Genomic DNA, 18,638 nt, shown 5'->3' with positions numbered 1-18,638 from the left:
AGGCCTGATGATGATGATGGCCCTGAACGAGCGAGGTACGCTGCTCCCCGGGAGCAGGGAAGCTCTCTGCCTCAGCTGTAGGCTTCCGGTGTTGGAGGGCATGATGGGATCTGCAGCTGCGCTTCAGGCCTGATTTTTCCAGTTCACTCATGCTGGGAGTGGGCAGTTCTGCTCTTCAGTTTTTGAGTCAGGTATATCCTCTTCAGAAGTTGTTGTGCATACTTAGTTTTGTTTGGTGCCGATTTCTGTGCATGTCTCTTAATAATGATACTGTTAAGTCATAAATGTATGTAACAAAAGATGCATGCCCCTGTACTTTTTTTTTTGAATGGCATAATGTAGTAAGTGCTTTGTTTTACCGGTTTATACTTTGGTGTGTTGTCGCAGCCTTCCAATGGAGATAAAAGCAGTTGTCAGAAGATACGAAACAAGAAATAAGACCGCAGGAACCGAACTGTCATCATCCAAATCCCGAGTTGACTGGAGACGCACTAAAAGGGAGCTCATACTACTTGACAGCAATGACGAATCCTCATGTACCTCTGAGGAGGAAGAGCCTACTACATCAGAAGATGAAGTAGATGGAAAAGACGAAACCGTTGTGAAGAACAGCCTTTCAGATCGGGAAGAGAAAAGCCACGATGGGGAAGTAACAGAAGATGGTGAGGATGAGTGTATCGTGCCTGGGAAGCGTAAAAGGTTGAACACCTCTGTCTTGTATGACAGTGATGAAAGTGAGGGCAGTGATATACTTGTTAGAAAAGTTTTTGCTAAACGCCACTGTATAATTGATGAAGATGAGAGTTCTGAAGAACAGCAACGTGATAAAACCAGCCCTATGGAAAATGTTTCTACTGATAGGAAACAGAAGGTGTTTGCAAAATTGAAAGAACTTGCAAGACAAAGAGCAACTCGGACATCCTGCAGCAGTGAAAATTGTGAGGTCTGGATTTTATCTTTGAAATTCAGTTGGAGAAAATACTGGGGAAGTAGGGGAAGGCGAAGACTAATAGATGTAAATCAGTGGGATTTTTATGTATTTTATTTTGGTTTTTATTCATGACAAATCAGTAGTTCTGTCACATTTTAACAGTTGTCACATTAACTAGATAGCAATATTGACTGCTGAAAACCTTTATCTTGAGTTTAATTTTTATCACTGAGGATTTAAGAATTTCCTTTCATTTGCTCTTTCAGGCGTTCTGATGACTAAGCAGCTTAGAACGCAGGTATCTATCTTCTCTACATAGTCAGAAAGGAAAAACTTCTTTATCATTCCTTTTTTTCCTGTAAAGAAGAGATGCATGAGAGGACTATCAAATTGTTTTTATCAAGAAGCAAAATACCTGCTGAAGTAACTTAGAGATCTCATATTAGCTTAATTCCTGCAAATAGACTGAAGAGAGGCACGTGGAGATGGCTGATTTAAAGCTGGAAGTAATTGTCACCTGGTACAAAATGATGTATTTTTTGGAAACATACTATTCTTTGTTAATTGAACAAATAGTGTTACTAGAAGGTCAGAAGTTTATCCAGTATCTGTAGTATTTTGTCAGTGCAAATACTGAAAATTCTTGTGTTTGAAATACTTTTTTAAACTTAATTAGGATTCTGATGGTGAAGCAGAAATAGAAGAGGAACCACTCTGTCACTTGCCCCTCACACCAACAGAAGGCAGCGAAACCGACAGTGACAGCATAAAAGATTTTGTAGTAGAGGAAGAGGAAGAAGATGATGATGACAACACAGAGCACACAGAGAGGGAAAACCAGACACAACAGAAGGACCTAAATATATTAAATAGCGAGTTGCTGGCATACTACGTCCCACACTGTAAGATCAAAATTATTGACAATTGTATATGTGTAACTTGCTTGTAGTGCTGTAATAAATATTAATGGACTGTAAATACATATACTGTGTAATAGGATATAATAGTTTAAAAGCAGATTCCTAAAAGGCTTCAATTTATTGTGGAAGTACGCTGAGTTCCACAGTAAACTTACACAGTCTTTCTGTATCTTATTAAAGGGAGCATATAATTTGGGGAGAAGGAAGGGAAACTCTGTCGTGCAGATTTTTTAAGTTGGTCTGATTTTGGATGAAGTAGGCTACCTATGATGCAGTCATTCCTGTGGAGACCTAAAAGCATCATCCTCCATCTTGTGATATATACTAAGAGCAGCAATGTTAATTCTGGCCAAATTCTGTTCTAGAGAGTGATGTAAAATTCTTGCCATGAGTTTGGGGGTTTGGGGGCTTGGGATTTTTTTTTTTTTTTTTTTTTTCTGTATTTTTATTCTATGGCAGTGATACTTTGGTGCACAGGGCTATAGGGCTATTTCTGAATTCATTGGTCAGTTTCAGCCAAACTGCACAGAGCAAGAAAACTTTTAAAGTTGATCTTACATAAAAATTGGTATCTGGATGGAGCAGAGAGATTTGAAACAGAACTTTGTGCTAGTTCTCTTCTTACATATTTTGTTGTTCAGAAGCAGGTATGTACTGACTGGACAGTTGCTGCTAGTGTAGGTGGTCACAACCATTTGTGGTATTTCTTCCCAGTAGAGACCTGAGCAGAATTGTGTGTATTTGATAGAAAGTTAGGAAAAAGAAAAAACAAACAAACAAAAAACCCCCATAAGCCTGCCCTTCTCTGGTTTGCATTATTTCCTGCTATTCACAGAAAAAATGATTCGCTTCTTTTAATGTTTGTAACTCTTACTGTGGGCTCTTCTTGCTGAAAGGACATGTGACTTTAGGATGCTAAAATTAATTCAGATCATTGGGATGCAAAGCACTATTTAAAGGCAGGGTCTAACGGGTGGGGATGTTGTATATTGAAATTATTTTTAAATCCATATTTAAATTACTTTAAAATTCTAAATTTACAATAATGGGAAAAAATAATTCTTGCAGGATTTTTAACATTGCTTACATCTCTTTTTTTTTTTAAATTATATTGCTTTCTTCACAGTATCTCGCTGTGATCATTATATACACTTCAAAAGAATAGTAAAGGCTTTCCTCATAAATACAATTGATGACACTTTTCTGAGCTCATTATATGGTAAGTAAATTACATTAAATAATATAATAGTGCATTCAAAGTTATACAAAGACATTTATTCTAAGGGAAGGATGTGTTTGCTGATAAGAGTATAGGACTCTGAGTCCTGAGATCTGTTCTTGGTTTTGCTGCGCTGTAACTTCGGCGGGGAGTGTGTGTGTGTGTGTGTGTGTGTGTGTCTGTCTGAAAAAGGTAGAGTAATCTTGAAAAAAATATGTAAACTTAATTATTTTAAGACAAGAAGGCATTCTGAGCCATAGGGAAGTGTTTCTGTGTTACTGATCAGTATTAACAGTTCCAGCATGAAAGTGAAATTAATTTCAAAGTAGATACCTCAATGAAAACATTGCAAGGTCAACTGATTTCTCAAAATATTGCATGCATCATCGATTTTTCTGAGGAATTTAATAAATAATAAATAATTCTAGTTATGGAGATTACTCCATATCTGATTTTTTTTTTCTTTTCCTTTTAAACTTTTGTGCTTTCAGATAAAACAAATTAAATTTAATCTACAGTCAGTAGTACTTCTTGTCTTGTCCTTGCTGAGGAAATGCTTTTTGGCATTTGGCCTATTGGGGCTGAATGGCAACCTCGCATGTAGTTTCAGAAGCACTGTAAAGATGGGATTAATGAGAGGACTGTCAGTGTCAGGTTGTGGAAGGAGTCAGCAAAGTGCCAAAGAGAGGAAGTTCTGGTGTCATCAGGAACTAAGAGGGAGTAGAGAAACTGAAGTACGCCACAGACTGCAGAATAAAGGCTATGTATTGGAGCTAAAAACATCTTTCATATACGACTGCTAGTTCTTTCAGGTGTTAGTTTTGTTTTGTTTTAGCAAGTGAAAACAAGCTTATGAAAGTAATAAATAAGCTTTGCCAGTTTTATGTTGTAATAGCTTCCTTCTGTTTCAAATTGTATCTGCTCTACAAAGCTAACAACTTACTGCCAAACTACTGGAAGTAGACCAGCTACGAGGGTGAGTTGGAGGTTGTACTCTATTGTTCTGAAGAACATTGTAATGCTAGGCTATGTTCATACTACACAAAGTTATATTTTTGTAACAGAGTGGATTTTTCTGAGTTAATGGAAGTGAATCTGTCAATTAGTTTTAGCCAAGGGCAGCTACTTAAGTATTAGAGTTCAGACTTGCTTTTTATTGTGAGGGATTTTTTTATGGTGTAGCACAGCCTCTTCAAGCTTTTAGTATAGCTGACTTACTGAAAATGTGTGTGTGTAAAGTGTATATGAAAAAACAATTAATTGTAATTATGGTGGCTATAATGATACTTAACTGGTTTTATATAGAAAGCTAGATAGCCAGTCGTCCTTCTCAGTTCTGTTTCTTTTGCTTAAGTAAGTATTTGGAAGTACTTGCACTGCTTAACTCAAGGCATCTGACTGTGCTGCTGAAGCATAAAGGGCAGTTAGTATGTGTTCTTTATAAGTGATGAAGAGAGTTGTCAAAATTTCTGCTGTGAAGCAGCTCAGACCAGTTTGTTTTCATGGATTGCAACCTCCTCCCTTATACATTATGACCAGCTTACATAAACTGGACAAAAAGGAAGACACTTCCCCCCCTTCCCCCTTTTCCATTCTGAATGGGTCTCCACTTTAACCTTGATTGTAGAGTTTCTTCATGTACCTGTTGTGATACAGACTTTAAAAATAATTAAATATATTGGTTTACCAAAGATGCATGGATCACTTTTATGGATAACACTAGCAAATGTATTCAGTAATAATTTATTAAAATCATTCATAGTTCTTAGTATGGTGTGTGTGTGTGTGTGTGTGTGTGTCTGTCTGAAAAAGGTAGAGTAATCTTGAAAAAAATATGTAAACTTAATTATTTTAAGACAAGAAGGCATTCTGAGCCATAGGGAAGTGTTTCTGTGTTACTGATCAGTATTAACAGTTCCAGCATGAAAGTGAAATTAATTTCAAAGTAGATACCTCAATGAAAACATTGCAAGGTCAACTGATTTCTCAAAATATTGCATGCATCATCGATTTTTCTGAGGAATTTAATAAATAATAAATAATTCTAGTTATGGAGATTACTCCATATCTGATTTTTTTTTTCTTTTCCTTTTAAACTTTTGTGCTTTCAGATAAAACAAATTAAATTTAATCTACAGTCAGTAGTACTTCTTGTCTTGTCCTTGCTGAGGAAATGCTTTTTGGCATTTGGCCTATTGGGGCTGAATGGCAACCTCGCATGTAGTTTCAGAAGCACTGTAAAGATGGGATTAATGAGAGGACTGTCAGTGTCAGGTTGTGGAAGGAGTCAGCAAAGTGCCAAAGAGAGGAAGTTCTGGTGTCATCAGGAACTAAGAGGGAGTAGAGAAACTGAAGTACGCCACAGACTGCAGAATAAAGGCTATGTATTGGAGCTAAAAACATCTTTCATATACGACTGCTAGTTCTTTCAGGTGTTAGTTTTGTTTTGTTTTAGCAAGTGAAAACAAGCTTATGAAAGTAATAAATAAGCTTTGCCAGTTTTATGTTGTAATAGCTTCCTTCTGTTTCAAATTGTATCTGCTCTACAAAGCTAACAACTTACTGCCAAACTACTGGAAGTAGACCAGCTACGAGGGTGAGTTGGAGGTTGTACTCTATTGTTCTGAAGAACATTGTAATGCTAGGCTATGTTCATACTACACAAAGTTATATTTTTGTAACAGAGTGGATTTTTCTGAGTTAATGGAAGTGAATCTGTCAATTAGTTTTAGCCAAGGGCAGCTACTTAAGTATTAGAGTTCAGACTTGCTTTTTATTGTGAGGGATTTTTTTATGGTGTAGCACAGCCTCTTCAAGCTTTTAGTATAGCTGACTTACTGAAAATGTGTGTGTGTAAAGTGTATATGAAAAAACAATTAATTGTAATTATGGTGGCTATAATGATACTTAACTGGTTTTATATAGAAAGCTAGATAGCCAGTCGTCCTTCTCAGTTCTGTTTCTTTTGCTTAAGTAAGTATTTGGAAGTACTTGCACTGCTTAACTCAAGGCATCTGACTGTGCTGCTGAAGCATAAAGGGCAGTTAGTATGTGTTCTTTATAAGTGATGAAGAGAGTTGTCAAAATTTCTGCTGTGAAGCAGCTCAGACCAGTTTGTTTTCATGGATTGCAACCTCCTCCCTTATACATTATGACCAGCTTACATAAACTGGACAAAAAGGAAGACACTTCCCCCCCTTCCCCCTTTTCCATTCTGAATGGGTCTCCACTTTAACCTTGATTGTAGAGTTTCTTCATGTACCTGTTGTGATACAGACTTTAAAAATAATTAAATATATTGGTTTACCAAAGATGCATGGATCACTTTTATGGATAACACTAGCAAATGTATTCAGTAATAATTTATTAAAATCATTCATAGTTCTTAGTATGCAGAAGCATAATGTCCTTGAAAATTTTATTTGAAGAACCTTGTACAACATAGGGCGGTCAGCAAATTAGTAATGTCTCTCACTGAACAGATGGAACAAGACAAAAGAAGTATGCGCAAGATATGTTGCTCTCACTTCATTATTTGGATGACCGGTTCATTCAGCCTCGTCTTGAGAACTTAATCTCTAGAAGTCGCTGGAAAGATCGATACAAGGTATGTAGCTTCTACTTTAAATAGTGAAGTGGGGTCCAAGTCATATTATTACTGACAGATTTTTATTTTTTTTATACACTGTAATTCTCAGTAAAGGTACAATAATCACTATGATTATATATGCTTTTTAAGAGAAAAAATATTGTTCTTTACCTTATGTAACTTGTTTTGATATATTTTGTGTGTTTATAACCAGATGAACATTCAGGTAACAGAACAGAATCTATTCTCAGTTCTCTGAATGCTTCTCCTGCTTACTTCAGCAGATGACTTTTTCAGGACTTTTTGTGACTTGCTAAACGTTATAACAAAATTTCTTCCTCCTCCCACAAAAAGATAAACCAGTATGTTCGTAATGAACCTTCTACTACTTAAAATGAAGTTGATATTCAGTAACCTAGTTACTGTGTGTGAATTACTAGAATAGTATTAGTGTGATAGGTGTGGTGATCTGATCGTCGCTGTCATAAAGGAGTATGGCCATTGGAGAGATGCAGCATATTTCTTTGAAGTAGACCCACTGATTTAGTTGCACCCCCACCGCAAAGGGGTGCAAAGAGGAAAAAAGAGATGAGAGGAAAAATAAGTGCCAGGATGCAGGAGTTGTTCTTTAGGTCTGAAGCTGAAAGAAAGAATTAAGAACTAGAACTGAGTGAAGTGTTGGAAAATGATTGAGATGGTAGATGTTCGCAACTGAATGGTGAAAGACCAAAGAGATTCAAATCTGGTTTCTCTTGCACCAGTTTTGTGTGAGTACAGAGTACTCGGCGGCCTATTTGAGGCATCTTTCAGTTTACGGAGATTAATGTTATTTGAAATCTGTTTTTTAGGAGCGTGTGGATTGTTACCCAGATGTTCGCATAATCTTGAAAAATCCAAAAAATATGGCTTGTCAGGCCTGTGAATTGAATCGGTATTGTAAGTTTCATGTGCTGCTCTCTGGAAAGCTTTATAATAATAGAACTTTGGAAGTGGATGACTTCATGTCAGACGATAAGCAGGTAAGTTCAAACAAGCACGTTATATAATTATTTTTAAGCTTTGTCTAGTGTTACAGAAAATCATACAAAGACTAGAAATCCTATCAACACATCTAATGTGTATAATGCTAGAGGCAAGAGTTGAGCTACTGTACTTCCATGTCTAAACCCTATTAATTTTTAAAATACGAGGACCATTTTGCAGTTTGAGGAGCATAGTCTTGCATTTAGCTAGAAATTATGAAGGAAGTTCCTGTGAAACTTAAGAGGATGAATAGAGGCATTCTCCTTGTTCCCCCCTCCCCCCATCCTTTTCTGTCTTGGGGAAGAGGTAATGAAAGTATCCTCAAATAGACGTAGCTTTTGTCAAGAAAATAAATCTGGTGGTTTTTCTATGACCTTTATTTTTGCCTGCATCACAACGATCAGTGTGCTGTTTCCTCCCCACTTTTGCCACTTAATATCAGTACCCGATGCAGCACATGTACTCACACTGCAGTAAGCGCTAGTGAGTATACCCAGCCATGAGCTGGACTTTATTATGAAAATGATAAAGGGCTCTAAGAGATACAATAGGGTTTATTGATAACTCTTGCCTTCAAGTCAAAATTGACATTTGCCTCAGTTTTTCCTCTGCTTCAAATCTCTACAGTCTGAGTCTCGCCCAGGGGAAGAAGGAAACTTTAGGTACATGGCATCCTACACATCCTGCTCAGCATGCTTGTCTTTTGTATTGCATGTGGAGGCAGTCTGAAACTGTGTGTCAAAGAGGCTGACAGCACGTGTGAAGAGTGACATGCTAACCAAAGTTCTAGTACAAGCACTCAATCAGTTATTTCTAAAGTAGTTTTTTGTTTTGTCAGAGAATGCTTAATAGAAGATTGAAAATCCTAAAGGGGATGCGTATCTTAAAGAAAGGAAAACCAGTGGTAAAGAAATTACACAACTGAGTGATGCTCTGAACATGCCTGGCTTTCTTGGTTTTCACCAAGTACCTGAGAAATACTATGACTTTTTTTTTTTTTTTTTTAATCTTTACTAGATCCTATCTCCATATGTAAGGAGTCTGAGGCTTTAAATCAAGAATTGCAGATTTACATATATTCTAAATATCAGAATGCCTTTTCACTGAAGTTAGATCACTTGCATTTATTCGCTTTCAGAAACATTATAAAAGTAACTTTGTGTATAATGGACAATCTTCTCCATTGAATGATTGTGTTTTCTATTTTGTTGCAAGTAAGGTTTGTTCTACATTGGGTCACTAGGCTTGCTAATTCTGTGCCTACTATGTCTCTAGCATTTGGAGCATCCATCTGCACTCCAGCAGTTCTTGTTTGCTCTAGGTCAGAGCACTGAGTGAAATAGTGCCAGTCATTCTAATAGTCCAAGTGCAGCCTAGTCAGAACTTACTGTTTCATTCTTCAGATTTTTTCACTTCTGCTATTTCCCATGTAGCTATGCACTCAGGACAAAGTCTCTTGACATCTCAGTTGCACTGACACTTGAAATTGCTGGTCTGCTTTTGAGAAGACTTGTTCCTAACTACTTCAATACATTTTGTTAGAGCCTTTTTCTCATTACTGCATTATCAGAAATGCTTGTCCAAACTAGAAACCATTTCCATTTTGGTAGATCTGCATCTTTTCCTCACTCAGTTGTCTCTACTAGGACATTTTGGATTAAATTACATTTTTGGAATGAAACCCATCTTTCATGTTGTTACATGATGTTGTACTAGGAAGTCATTTTAGACAACTTGAGCAGTTAATTTTGTTATATTTCACAGCTGAGACTTTTGAAGACCTTGACTCTTAAGAACCTGGGTGTTCTTAATATTTAGGGACTCAAATTTACAGCTACCAGTAATTGTTATGATTAGGTATGCATATGACCTTCCTAAGTAATGTAATTCATGGCCTCTTATGATAAACTCAAGCACACGATTTGTCAAGAATGAAATCTTGCTACAGTTGTGAACCAAGCTGATATCCAAGTTTTGCCTTGCTTCCCTTTCAGGAGGTATAGAAAGTACATTCCTTTTCTTTGTGAGTGTAAAAGAATTTTTTAATACAGCTGAAGTTCCTCATAGTATTTGCTGAAAAGAAAAAAAAGTGTCAGAACAAGTTGTATTTACCATATATTTTGAAATGCAATATAATAGGGTTTCTTATATAAAAATGAAGCAAAGCCCTCATCAACCTGGAAGTACACCTTACTGAAGCTCAAGCCTATATTGTTTGGATCTTTGCAAACATTCTAACTTAGAGAATTGAGGGATGTCAGTGGACTGTCATTCTGTCATCATATTGTGTGTAATGCAGAATCTAGGAAAATCTGTGCCACATTTTTTCTTAAATAGAATACAGACCCTTCCGAGCAGCAGTTGTTAATACTCTGGTTTGATAAGTCTGTGTGAGCATGATAGCCAAGAGAGCTAGGCTTTTCCAGCAAGGCTTTTCCCCTTTTTTTTTTTTGCAGGAAAACTTGGCAATCACACTAACACTGATACTAGCAGTCCATCGTACAGTCATTATTCTTCCTTACATATGCAGGGTCTCTAAGTGTAGATCACTAGACTAAAAACTGTCAGTTTTTCATGGGAAGTGTGTGCCTTACCTAACCAGAAATAATAAGTGAACTAGCACAAGAATTCAATCTTCACTCAACTTCCAGCTTAACTGTGGAAGTAACAGTAGCAATTCCCTCACTGCTGTCTAAACATTGTCCTACATAAAGCATTGGCTATTTTTCACTTTGGAAAAAACTTGAAGTATCCTACTGAATATTGAACTAACTTGCTAGTTCATTTTTGTCCTCTTCAGCTTAACAGTAGAAAATGAGAGCTTTTTTTACCCTGTGTACCCCAGCATCTGGTGAGATGCCTGCCATGTGCATGCTCAGTATAGCTCAGGGGATGTAGAACAGACCCAGGAGAGAGAGTTACTGAGCACTCTCCAGTAATTTTTGATAGTGTCTTTGTAATGCCACATTCATGTTCTTATGGTAACCTGTAATTTAGACTGCTAAAGGTACTGTTCTCAAGTAGTCTTTGAAGTTCTGCTGGCAATGCGTTGATCAACCTGTCCTGCAGATTGAGGAGAAAAGAAAAAAGGAAAAAAGAAAAAAGGCACACAGAGCTACATAAAACTGGCACTTCGAGAACTTAATTGACCAAAAGAGAAGGCAGTTCAGCACTGGCAGATCAGATTGAATGGAAACACGTAGCTGGACTATTTTCTAAAGTTTTATTTGAAAATACCCAAGAAAAGTGGATGTGGAGAGAACAAAAACAGACCTTCAACCCTCTTCTTCTGCATAAAACTTTCCTTTTCTCTCATTTCTGAAGTATTCTGCTTTGCCAGTAGAAAGAGAAGAGAAACAGCTGTTCTAGTTTTGCTTAGGTTTGCAGTGATTGTTCTTTGAGTAGCTGCCAATTCTCATTCCTCCATGGTCAGGGAGAATTGAATGGTTTAGAGGTATAGGTGTCTCCCACACTTCTCTGCTCCTGTGGCACTTGAACTATAAACTGTTTTCTACTCTCGGTCTTGGTGTTCTACTTCCGTTTATAATCATGCTTAGAGGACATGGATTCAGTCACTACATGTTGTGCTATTGTCAGGCTATGCTCCTGCATTCCATACAAAGTGATTTAACACAACTTTTGGCTGATACAGCCAGCTTGAGTAGATAAGTTAAGCATTAGGACAGAGTCACTGAGAACTGCAAGAGGAAAAAATTAGAATGAGTACAGTACTGAGATTCTTTCCAAAGCTGCATTCCGAAATAGCATTGTATTTTTAGACAATCTTTCTTGCTTTAAAAACACAATACATAATTGCATTATACGATATTTAGCTATTTGCCTCTGGCATTTCCCCAGTGTAGAAATACTTTACACCTCGCACATAAATGAACTATGAAACTCTTTGCCACAAGATACTTTGGAAGTGAAAAGTGTTAGTGGGTCCCAAAAGGGATTAGACAGGTTCTTGGGGAAGCTTTGTCCACATTATGGAACGTGATAGCTGGGATGATACAGATTATCTTAACTGTTGACTGCTAGAAGCTGTATGGTAATGTTATGATCATTCTGGTGTTCGTTATGCTCTTATACTAATTTCCTAAATATCTTCTGCTAGCTGTTGTCGCAGGGGACAAACTGGGCCATCAGTTTGATGCAAGATGCTGTCTCCTATTTTACATCACATAATGTTCCAGATGCCACACCTCACGCTTGGGATACTTGAAAAGTTTTATGAAATGCTCTATGAAACACGGCAGCACAGTGCTTGATTGTTTCAGTATTAGAAATGGTACTTCTGGAAATTTGAATGAATCAAGGTTATGCGTTGGTTGGAGGTCTTGCATTTCAGAAACACCTGTAGCACCAAACACAAGCCTCAGTTTTGGGCAGAGTAGAAAATGGAGCTGCCTATAAATATATGTACATAACCAGGAGATAATTGCAATATAGTAATAGGAATTTTTTATCTCAAGATGGATAAAATTTCAGTTAATAGCTATCTACTATAGGTCAGATCAAAAGTTCTTTTAAGTGAGTGTGTCTCTTTTGACTTCAGTGATGTTACACCTGCTATACCAGTTGAGCTGCTGGTTAATATATTTAAGAAGTTAAATATATTCTTATATTTAAGAAAACATATAAATGTTGTTTCTATAGTCTTTATAAGCATAGATATGCTTTTCCATCACTGTCATTGTAAGTAGATACTGCTAGTGCTAGGTTGTACGAGTTGGTCAGGTGTTTTGGGGAACTGCTCACAGATGCAAACATTTGGTCATGCATTCAGAAAAGCTTCCTGAAACTATGGGTTGTAAGCATTGATTAAAACTTAACCTTCTCATAATTTAAGAGAGTATTCAGATTATTACCAGTGGTAGCAATAAAGGGGATCACTTTTGTGGCTCAGATGAGATCATTTTGCAATATATGACATAGTTGGGTTTTGATACACGTGTGTGTAATCTGAAATAGCAATACAATTGCAGCTTGCATTACTGATGCAAAGAACTTGGACCTTTAGCCATGTACCTGCTTATTACTCGCAAAGGTGTGGCAAGACATCAGTCCAAAACAATGCTGCCCTCGAAGCATAAGTTGATGGGGTTTCTTTTTAGTAAAACTGAATCAGTTTATCCTAATTATATCAGGAGCTGAATTTCTTTACACGTGTATTAATTATGTTGCTTTAGAGTATAGAAAACCTGACCTCCGAAAACCAGACAGATGTAGATTTCTTACCTGATAGGCTTTGTCTCTATGTGTAGTAATCGGTGCACCTGCAGGTCGTCTGCAGGGGATCGATTCCTCTTCTGATTTGCCATTGTATGTACTTGAACCACCTCTTGTGTAATAATGGCACAAAACTTACTCTTGTGAAACTCAGGGCATCCTTAAATGCAGATGAACTTTGACTCTTTCTCCCTCCCCACACCTCCAATTTCTCGTACTCTTAGTGAAGATTTAGGATTGCCAGAGATTCTTGCAACCAATATATTACTCAGTATTTTCAGGTCAACACCTTCACCGCTTGGCATCTTTGTACAAAATCTGAGATACGTACAAATACTTGCCTGTATTTAATGTTAGTGCTGATAGATGATAATGAATCTACTCTAATCCATGCTCTGACTATGTGTTTATATGCCTATTTACCGTTTGTTTATCTATAAATACTGCTGTAAGGAAAACTGTTAAATAAGACGGTTCTGTCTTTTCTGCACGGAAACCACAGAAGTAAAACTGGTGATAATGGGGAGATGCAGAGGCTTTGATTTCTACAGCATTATGGCCTAGCTATACCTCCCAGACAGTTGCAGATCAAGATTTGCATTGTACAAGACCTCAGTTTTCATGTTTTATTTTTATGAAATCAAATCTCTCTGTATTTCTTAAATACATGTTTCTCGGCATATGTCTATTGGTATTCATTTGTATTTCTTGAAGAAATATTGCGTATTATTCAGTCTACAAAATGCTATTTCATGTCCCTCCCTAGCAGGTACTAAAAAATAAGCAAAAGTAATCAACTAATTCCTCTTCCTCTGCTTTTGCAATATGATGGTTGTCTAAAATGTTAGTGATTTTGTAACAAAGTTCCACCAGGAGATAGGAAAGATACTGCCAATTATAAACATGGTTGTGTTTGCAAGAAAACAGTACTGATAAGCTGCCATTGCGTAGACTTGCTGGCTGCCTGCTAGCTCAAAACATTGTTCTGCTGTGGCTGTGAAAACTACGTGGGTTTGCGCTGATTTTATGCATGTAGTGTCATCCTGCTTATTTCATTATTCAAAAAATCTTCCTAGGCTAACTGATAAAATCTCCCTAGACGGACTGAGCCATTCGTTAGAGTGTCAAGATAATCACAGTTCTATCGGAGATAATGGTTTGTTCACTTTGGCCTAGGTTTTGAAGGTTGGCATGGTGTGTGCAAATCGTACAAGAGTTTATCATAACTTGAAGCACTTCAAATACAAGTTGTATGTGGATTGCAGCTCCATTACCGAGTTGGATGGTGTTGAGGATGAACCAGTCAAAGACACAGTCGAGCGGCTCTTCAGCCAGTTGGAGGACAGCGGGTGGATTCAGAAGGTACAACTGAGTTATTTGATGTCTCCTTTTCCAAGTAGATAAAAGTAAGCTGAGATAAAATGTCTGATTTAATTGATCAGTTTTGAATTACTGGGCTTCAATAATATAACTCAGCTTAACCATTCATCCACCTCTGCTGCCCCAGTCCCTCCAACAGCGGTATGCTGCTGCGTTCACATCGAGTTTGTGTCAGTGTTTGACATTAAGCTTTTTGACAGCTGCATGATCTCTGGGCTGTGGTGGGCAGGCTCCTGTTTCATCTGAAAGCAGCAACACAACAAACTTAAGCTGTAGCTTAGAAAGATTGGAAACATGTACGTGAGGCACAGCAAGAATATTTTACTCATCTGTTTACGCTGAAGTACTGTGAATTATTCAGAAACACTTCATGAACTAGTATAAGACAACTTGTAGTACAATTGTGTTTAGCAACCTTTCAGATATCATTGCTTCTGAATTGTTATTGGCATGCTTGTTAATGTGTTGAAGAAAAAGAAAAAGCCATCTTTATGTAATTCAGTTATTAAACATTGATAAAATAATACAGATTTTATTTTATTTGCAGAGATATGATGATCTCGAGGACTACATGGATGATGCAGACAGTTTCCAAGAAGAGAAAATGGATTAAGTGGTCATATAGCTCTTTGAAAGACATCTTGCAAAAATTTGAATGGCCTGCTTTATCTGCATGCACTTTATCTCTGCTTGGTCTTCAAGATTCCTTTTAGGCCGTGTTATACTTAAATCCACATGCCTTTAAACTACTGTTTGAGAGTGTGCTGACTTTTTTTTCCTCATCTATGCCAATAATAATCCAAAGTTTTACCAAATCAGTCCTTCCAGTCTTACTGCATAGGTCATATCTCAATATCTGTTTACTTGTGAAATAAGACTTCCACCTATTTATATTGAGCTGCATCGCAGGTAAGGTAGGAGATGCTGACGCCTTTTGAAGTAAGCGTGTTTGGAAAGGTAAGGCTGTGTTACACAAGAGCGTATGACTCGCACCCTGCCTTCCTTGTCGCTTGTTACATGCAAGCAAGTCCAACCATTTAGAATGATAGTTACAAGAAACAGGACCCAAATGCAAAGATCTATTTCCCCTCTGGGGAATCAGTATAGACTGTTGCAAGGCAACAGAGGAAATACTCTGCAGTTCTGACTACCTTTGCAGCACAGTAATCATTCCTCTCCTTAGAGAGTAGGTGATGAGTCACGTCATAGGCGTCATACAGACTGAGTCTGGCTTAGCCATCTCTGTGAACGTTTGGGCCCACAGTGCTGTCGCTGATAAGCAGCTGGGGCAATTTACCAAGATTTTAAACATCCAATTACGTTGTGCAAACATAATGGCAACAACTTGCAGTAACTAAAAAATTAAGAGAATGGATTAATGTGGCCATGCAAGATAAGCAAGAATGCTTCCAGTTTAACTAACAGAAAGTAGGAGTTACTCAGAATCATGATGCATGGCTTACCTGAATTACATGAAGCCCAAAATAAGAGTTCTTTGGGGTCAGGGGAGTGAATTTTTGAGGAGTTGGGAAGGGTTAAGTACTGTGTCATCCATTCTGGAAAATGGGACGTGAGCTGTCAATGTGCGCTGGCAGCCCAGAAGGCCAACCGTACCCTGGGCTGCATCAGGAGAAGTGTGGCCAGCAGGTCGAGGGAGGTGATTCTGCCCCTCTGCTCTGGTGAGACCTCACCTGGAGCACTGTGTCCAGCTCTAGGGTCCCCAGCACAGGAGATGTGGACCTGTTGGAGCGGGTTCAGAGGAGGGCCATGAGAGTGACCTGAGGGCTGGAGCACCTCTCCTGTGGGGAAAGGCTGCGAGAGTTGGGCTTGTTCAGCCTGGAGAAGGAGAAGGCTGCGGGGAGACCCGATTGTGGCCTTTCAATACTTAAAGGGGACTGACAAGAAAGCTGGAGAGAGACTTTTTTACCAAGACCTGTAGTGACAGGGGAAGGGGCAAGGGTTTTAAACTGAAAGAGGGAAGATACAGATGGACATAAGGAAGAGATTTATGAAGGTGGTGAGACACTGGAACAGGTTGCCCAGAGAGGTGGTAGATGCCCCATCCCTGGAAGTGTTCAAGGCCAGGTTGGATGGGGCTCTGTGCAACCTGATCTAGTGGAAGGTGACCCTGGCCATGGTGGCCTTTGAAGGTCTCTTCCAACCCAAACCATTCTATGATGCTGTCCCTGTACTTTGTGCTGCATATAAAATTAATTGGATGTAGCCTAAGATAAGATGCAGGGCGCAGGGTTTTGAATCCAGCTAGGAACTGTCCCTGCATCCTGCTGCATGCGCATACTCTTCTATCAGTCTTTCGTGGATGAGCAACATAGTGAAAGGGGAGATACTGTTAACACTCTATATTCTTTTAACAAGTTGCTCTCTCAGAAGCAGAACTATTGAAACCTAATTTCTCATGGATTTGTCCATAAGAAATTCCTGCATCCATTATGCCACTCTGCTGGTAACAGATCTGCTGATAGGCTTTGCGACTGCTGCCAGGGGTGTCGCTTAACGGCGGACATCTGTTGGCTTTTTTTCCACAGGAACTCTAGCATGGATTTGTCAGCACCCTTTTTCCAGCATTCATTGTAAGAAATGAACTGCTTTTATATTTTAAGGGGTTGAAATTCAGCAATGGTTTATATGCTATTGGAGTGAGCTGATACCATCAGCTCTCCCTTGTACCACATACAAGGAGATTTACAAACCAAGATGAAAAATCCCAGTAAACAGATTGAGACTTACTCTCAAGTAAACTTATGTTGAAGATACTATTTCCATACCTTAACTGTGAGTTAGATATGTATATATTCTGAGATTTGATATATCTTACACCTATCTCCCTGGTTACCAAAGCTGAAGGAAATCTCTCTTCTTTTTCCTTCTTCATCCCCGTTCTGGGAATATTGGTGGGAACACATCCGTCAACTTAAAAGTACTCAGGAATCCATCTCAAATATATCCCTTGCAGGAAAAGTAATGCCCCTCGATGCCCCACTTCCTCCTGTTAACACAATCTCTGTACGCTTTTGTTGGCTTCTCTAGAGTAATAAAATAACATTTATGTGGTGTAACTTTATTCTTACGAAGGTACAACTGTTCCGAACTGAGTTTTGTTACCACGTAGTGGAGTATGCCCTCTCAGAGCCTTCCTGACGGGGCTTAACTTCTACTACCTTCTGAATATTCTGAAAACTCTCGAGGCTGTATGATTTTTATTTAAGGATTTTGCCATCAAAATGAATGGGCGAATTCTCATTTTGCCACATTTAAACAATTTGCTACCAAGTTAAGTTTGGGAAATTTTGGCTTGCTGATTACTGGTCATATTTCAAGAATGCATACATTTTGATCGAAAATGAAAACTGGCACATCGTTCCAGTGATTAATTTTACTCATTTTTTGATATTTATCATACCCCAGATCATGTTTCTCACCTCTGCTTCGTTCACTGAAAAAGTGTGAGCTATCTACTTCTTCCGTGTTCCTGCAGGCATTTTTTTCCAGATCTGTGTTTTTTTTCCATCTCTAACAGGGATACAAAAATGTCCTGTTAGAGTCTCTTGGAAGAAAGTGCCTCCCTAGGTTTACTGACCTTGTCTGTGACATCATCAGTTGGACTAAGAAGATGCCTAGAATTGACATCACTGCTTTCTGTTTCGGTAGGAAACTGGTATTTGATTTGGTTTGGCAGGGGCTGACAGAACGTTTGTGAGTGTGCAGCCCCTCTTAAACTGTGAGATTCCCCTTGCTGAGATCGGAGGAAGTGACAATGTTTTTGTGGCTGTTGTTCTACCTGAAGAGTTCCTACAAGACAGAGAACGTGAAGTATCGCCACGCCACGCCGTGTTTACATTTGTCTTCCCTGCAGGAAACGAAAAGATTGTTCAGAAGAGCCAAATATGTAAAAATGTAGATCACATTTTCCAGGACAGGCTGTGAACGCTAGTACTTGCACAGCGTGAAGTACAAAGAGGGCTCTTACCCCCTGGGACTTGCTATATATAGAAATGCTCCGTAAGAATATTTCTAGCAGAAAAAAATTGTGCAAATATCTAACGATGAGAGAAGTCAGAAATCTGACCAGACTTTCATACTTCCTTTTCAACGTTAGAGAATTTGAGTGGAGTTAGGGGGGGAGAGAATGTAATGTTTGTCCTGGGAGGACATTTTTAATTGTCTTCAGTGTTAATTTTTGAAGTAATAGCTCTAATTAAGATGAAGTACCTGTCTTAACGGAACAATGAAGAGAGCTCTGTATGTGGTTAGACTTGGCGCGGGTGATTAATGATCATACCTGGAAATTACTTTAGTTCCTGTAATGTTTCGATAATCTGCTCT

At 38.3% G+C, this 18,638-nt stretch overlaps 1 protein-coding gene across 1 annotated transcript; it reads left to right on the top strand.

Annotated features, from left to right (window-relative positions):
* The first annotated feature begins 6 nt into the window (after positions 1-6).
* On the top strand, positions 7-15,946 carry CCDC82 (coiled-coil domain containing 82). Its single transcript, XM_009645893.2, has 8 exons — positions 7-191; positions 388-943; positions 1,608-1,833; positions 2,978-3,070; positions 6,553-6,677; positions 7,508-7,678; positions 14,091-14,276; positions 14,842-15,946. Exons 2-8 carry the CDS (start codon positions 395-397, stop codon positions 14,905-14,907), a joined length of 1,416 nt encoding a protein of 471 aa, XP_009644188.1. The 5' UTR covers positions 7-191; positions 388-394; the 3' UTR covers positions 14,908-15,946.
* Positions 15,947-18,638: the final 2,692 nt, after the last annotated feature.

The sequence above is a fragment of the Egretta garzetta genome, unplaced genomic scaffold (genome assembly GCF_000687185.1).
Source record: "Egretta garzetta isolate BGI_Z169 unplaced genomic scaffold, ASM68718v1 scaffold489, whole genome shotgun sequence".
Classification (NCBI taxonomy): Eukaryota; Metazoa; Chordata; class Aves; order Pelecaniformes; family Ardeidae; genus Egretta; species Egretta garzetta.
The sequence above is the reverse complement of the archived record's forward strand: the minus strand, read 5'-3'. Positions and strand labels throughout refer to the sequence as shown.

What these genes read in the sequence shown, in the direction of transcription:
- CCDC82 (XM_009645893.2), top strand. Translation starts at nt 395, where the DNA reads ATGGAGATAAAAGCAGTTGTCAGAAGATACGAAACAAGAAATAAGACC. An exon ending in GGCATACTACGTCCCACACT is followed by an intron (nt 1,834 to 2,977) that starts GTAAGATCAAAA and finishes CTTTCTTCACAG; the next exon opens with TATCTCGCTGTGATCATTAT. An exon ending in TCATGTCAGACGATAAGCAG is followed by an intron (nt 7,679 to 14,090) that starts GTAAGTTCAAAC and finishes ACTTTGGCCTAG; the next exon opens with GTTTTGAAGGTTGGCATGGT.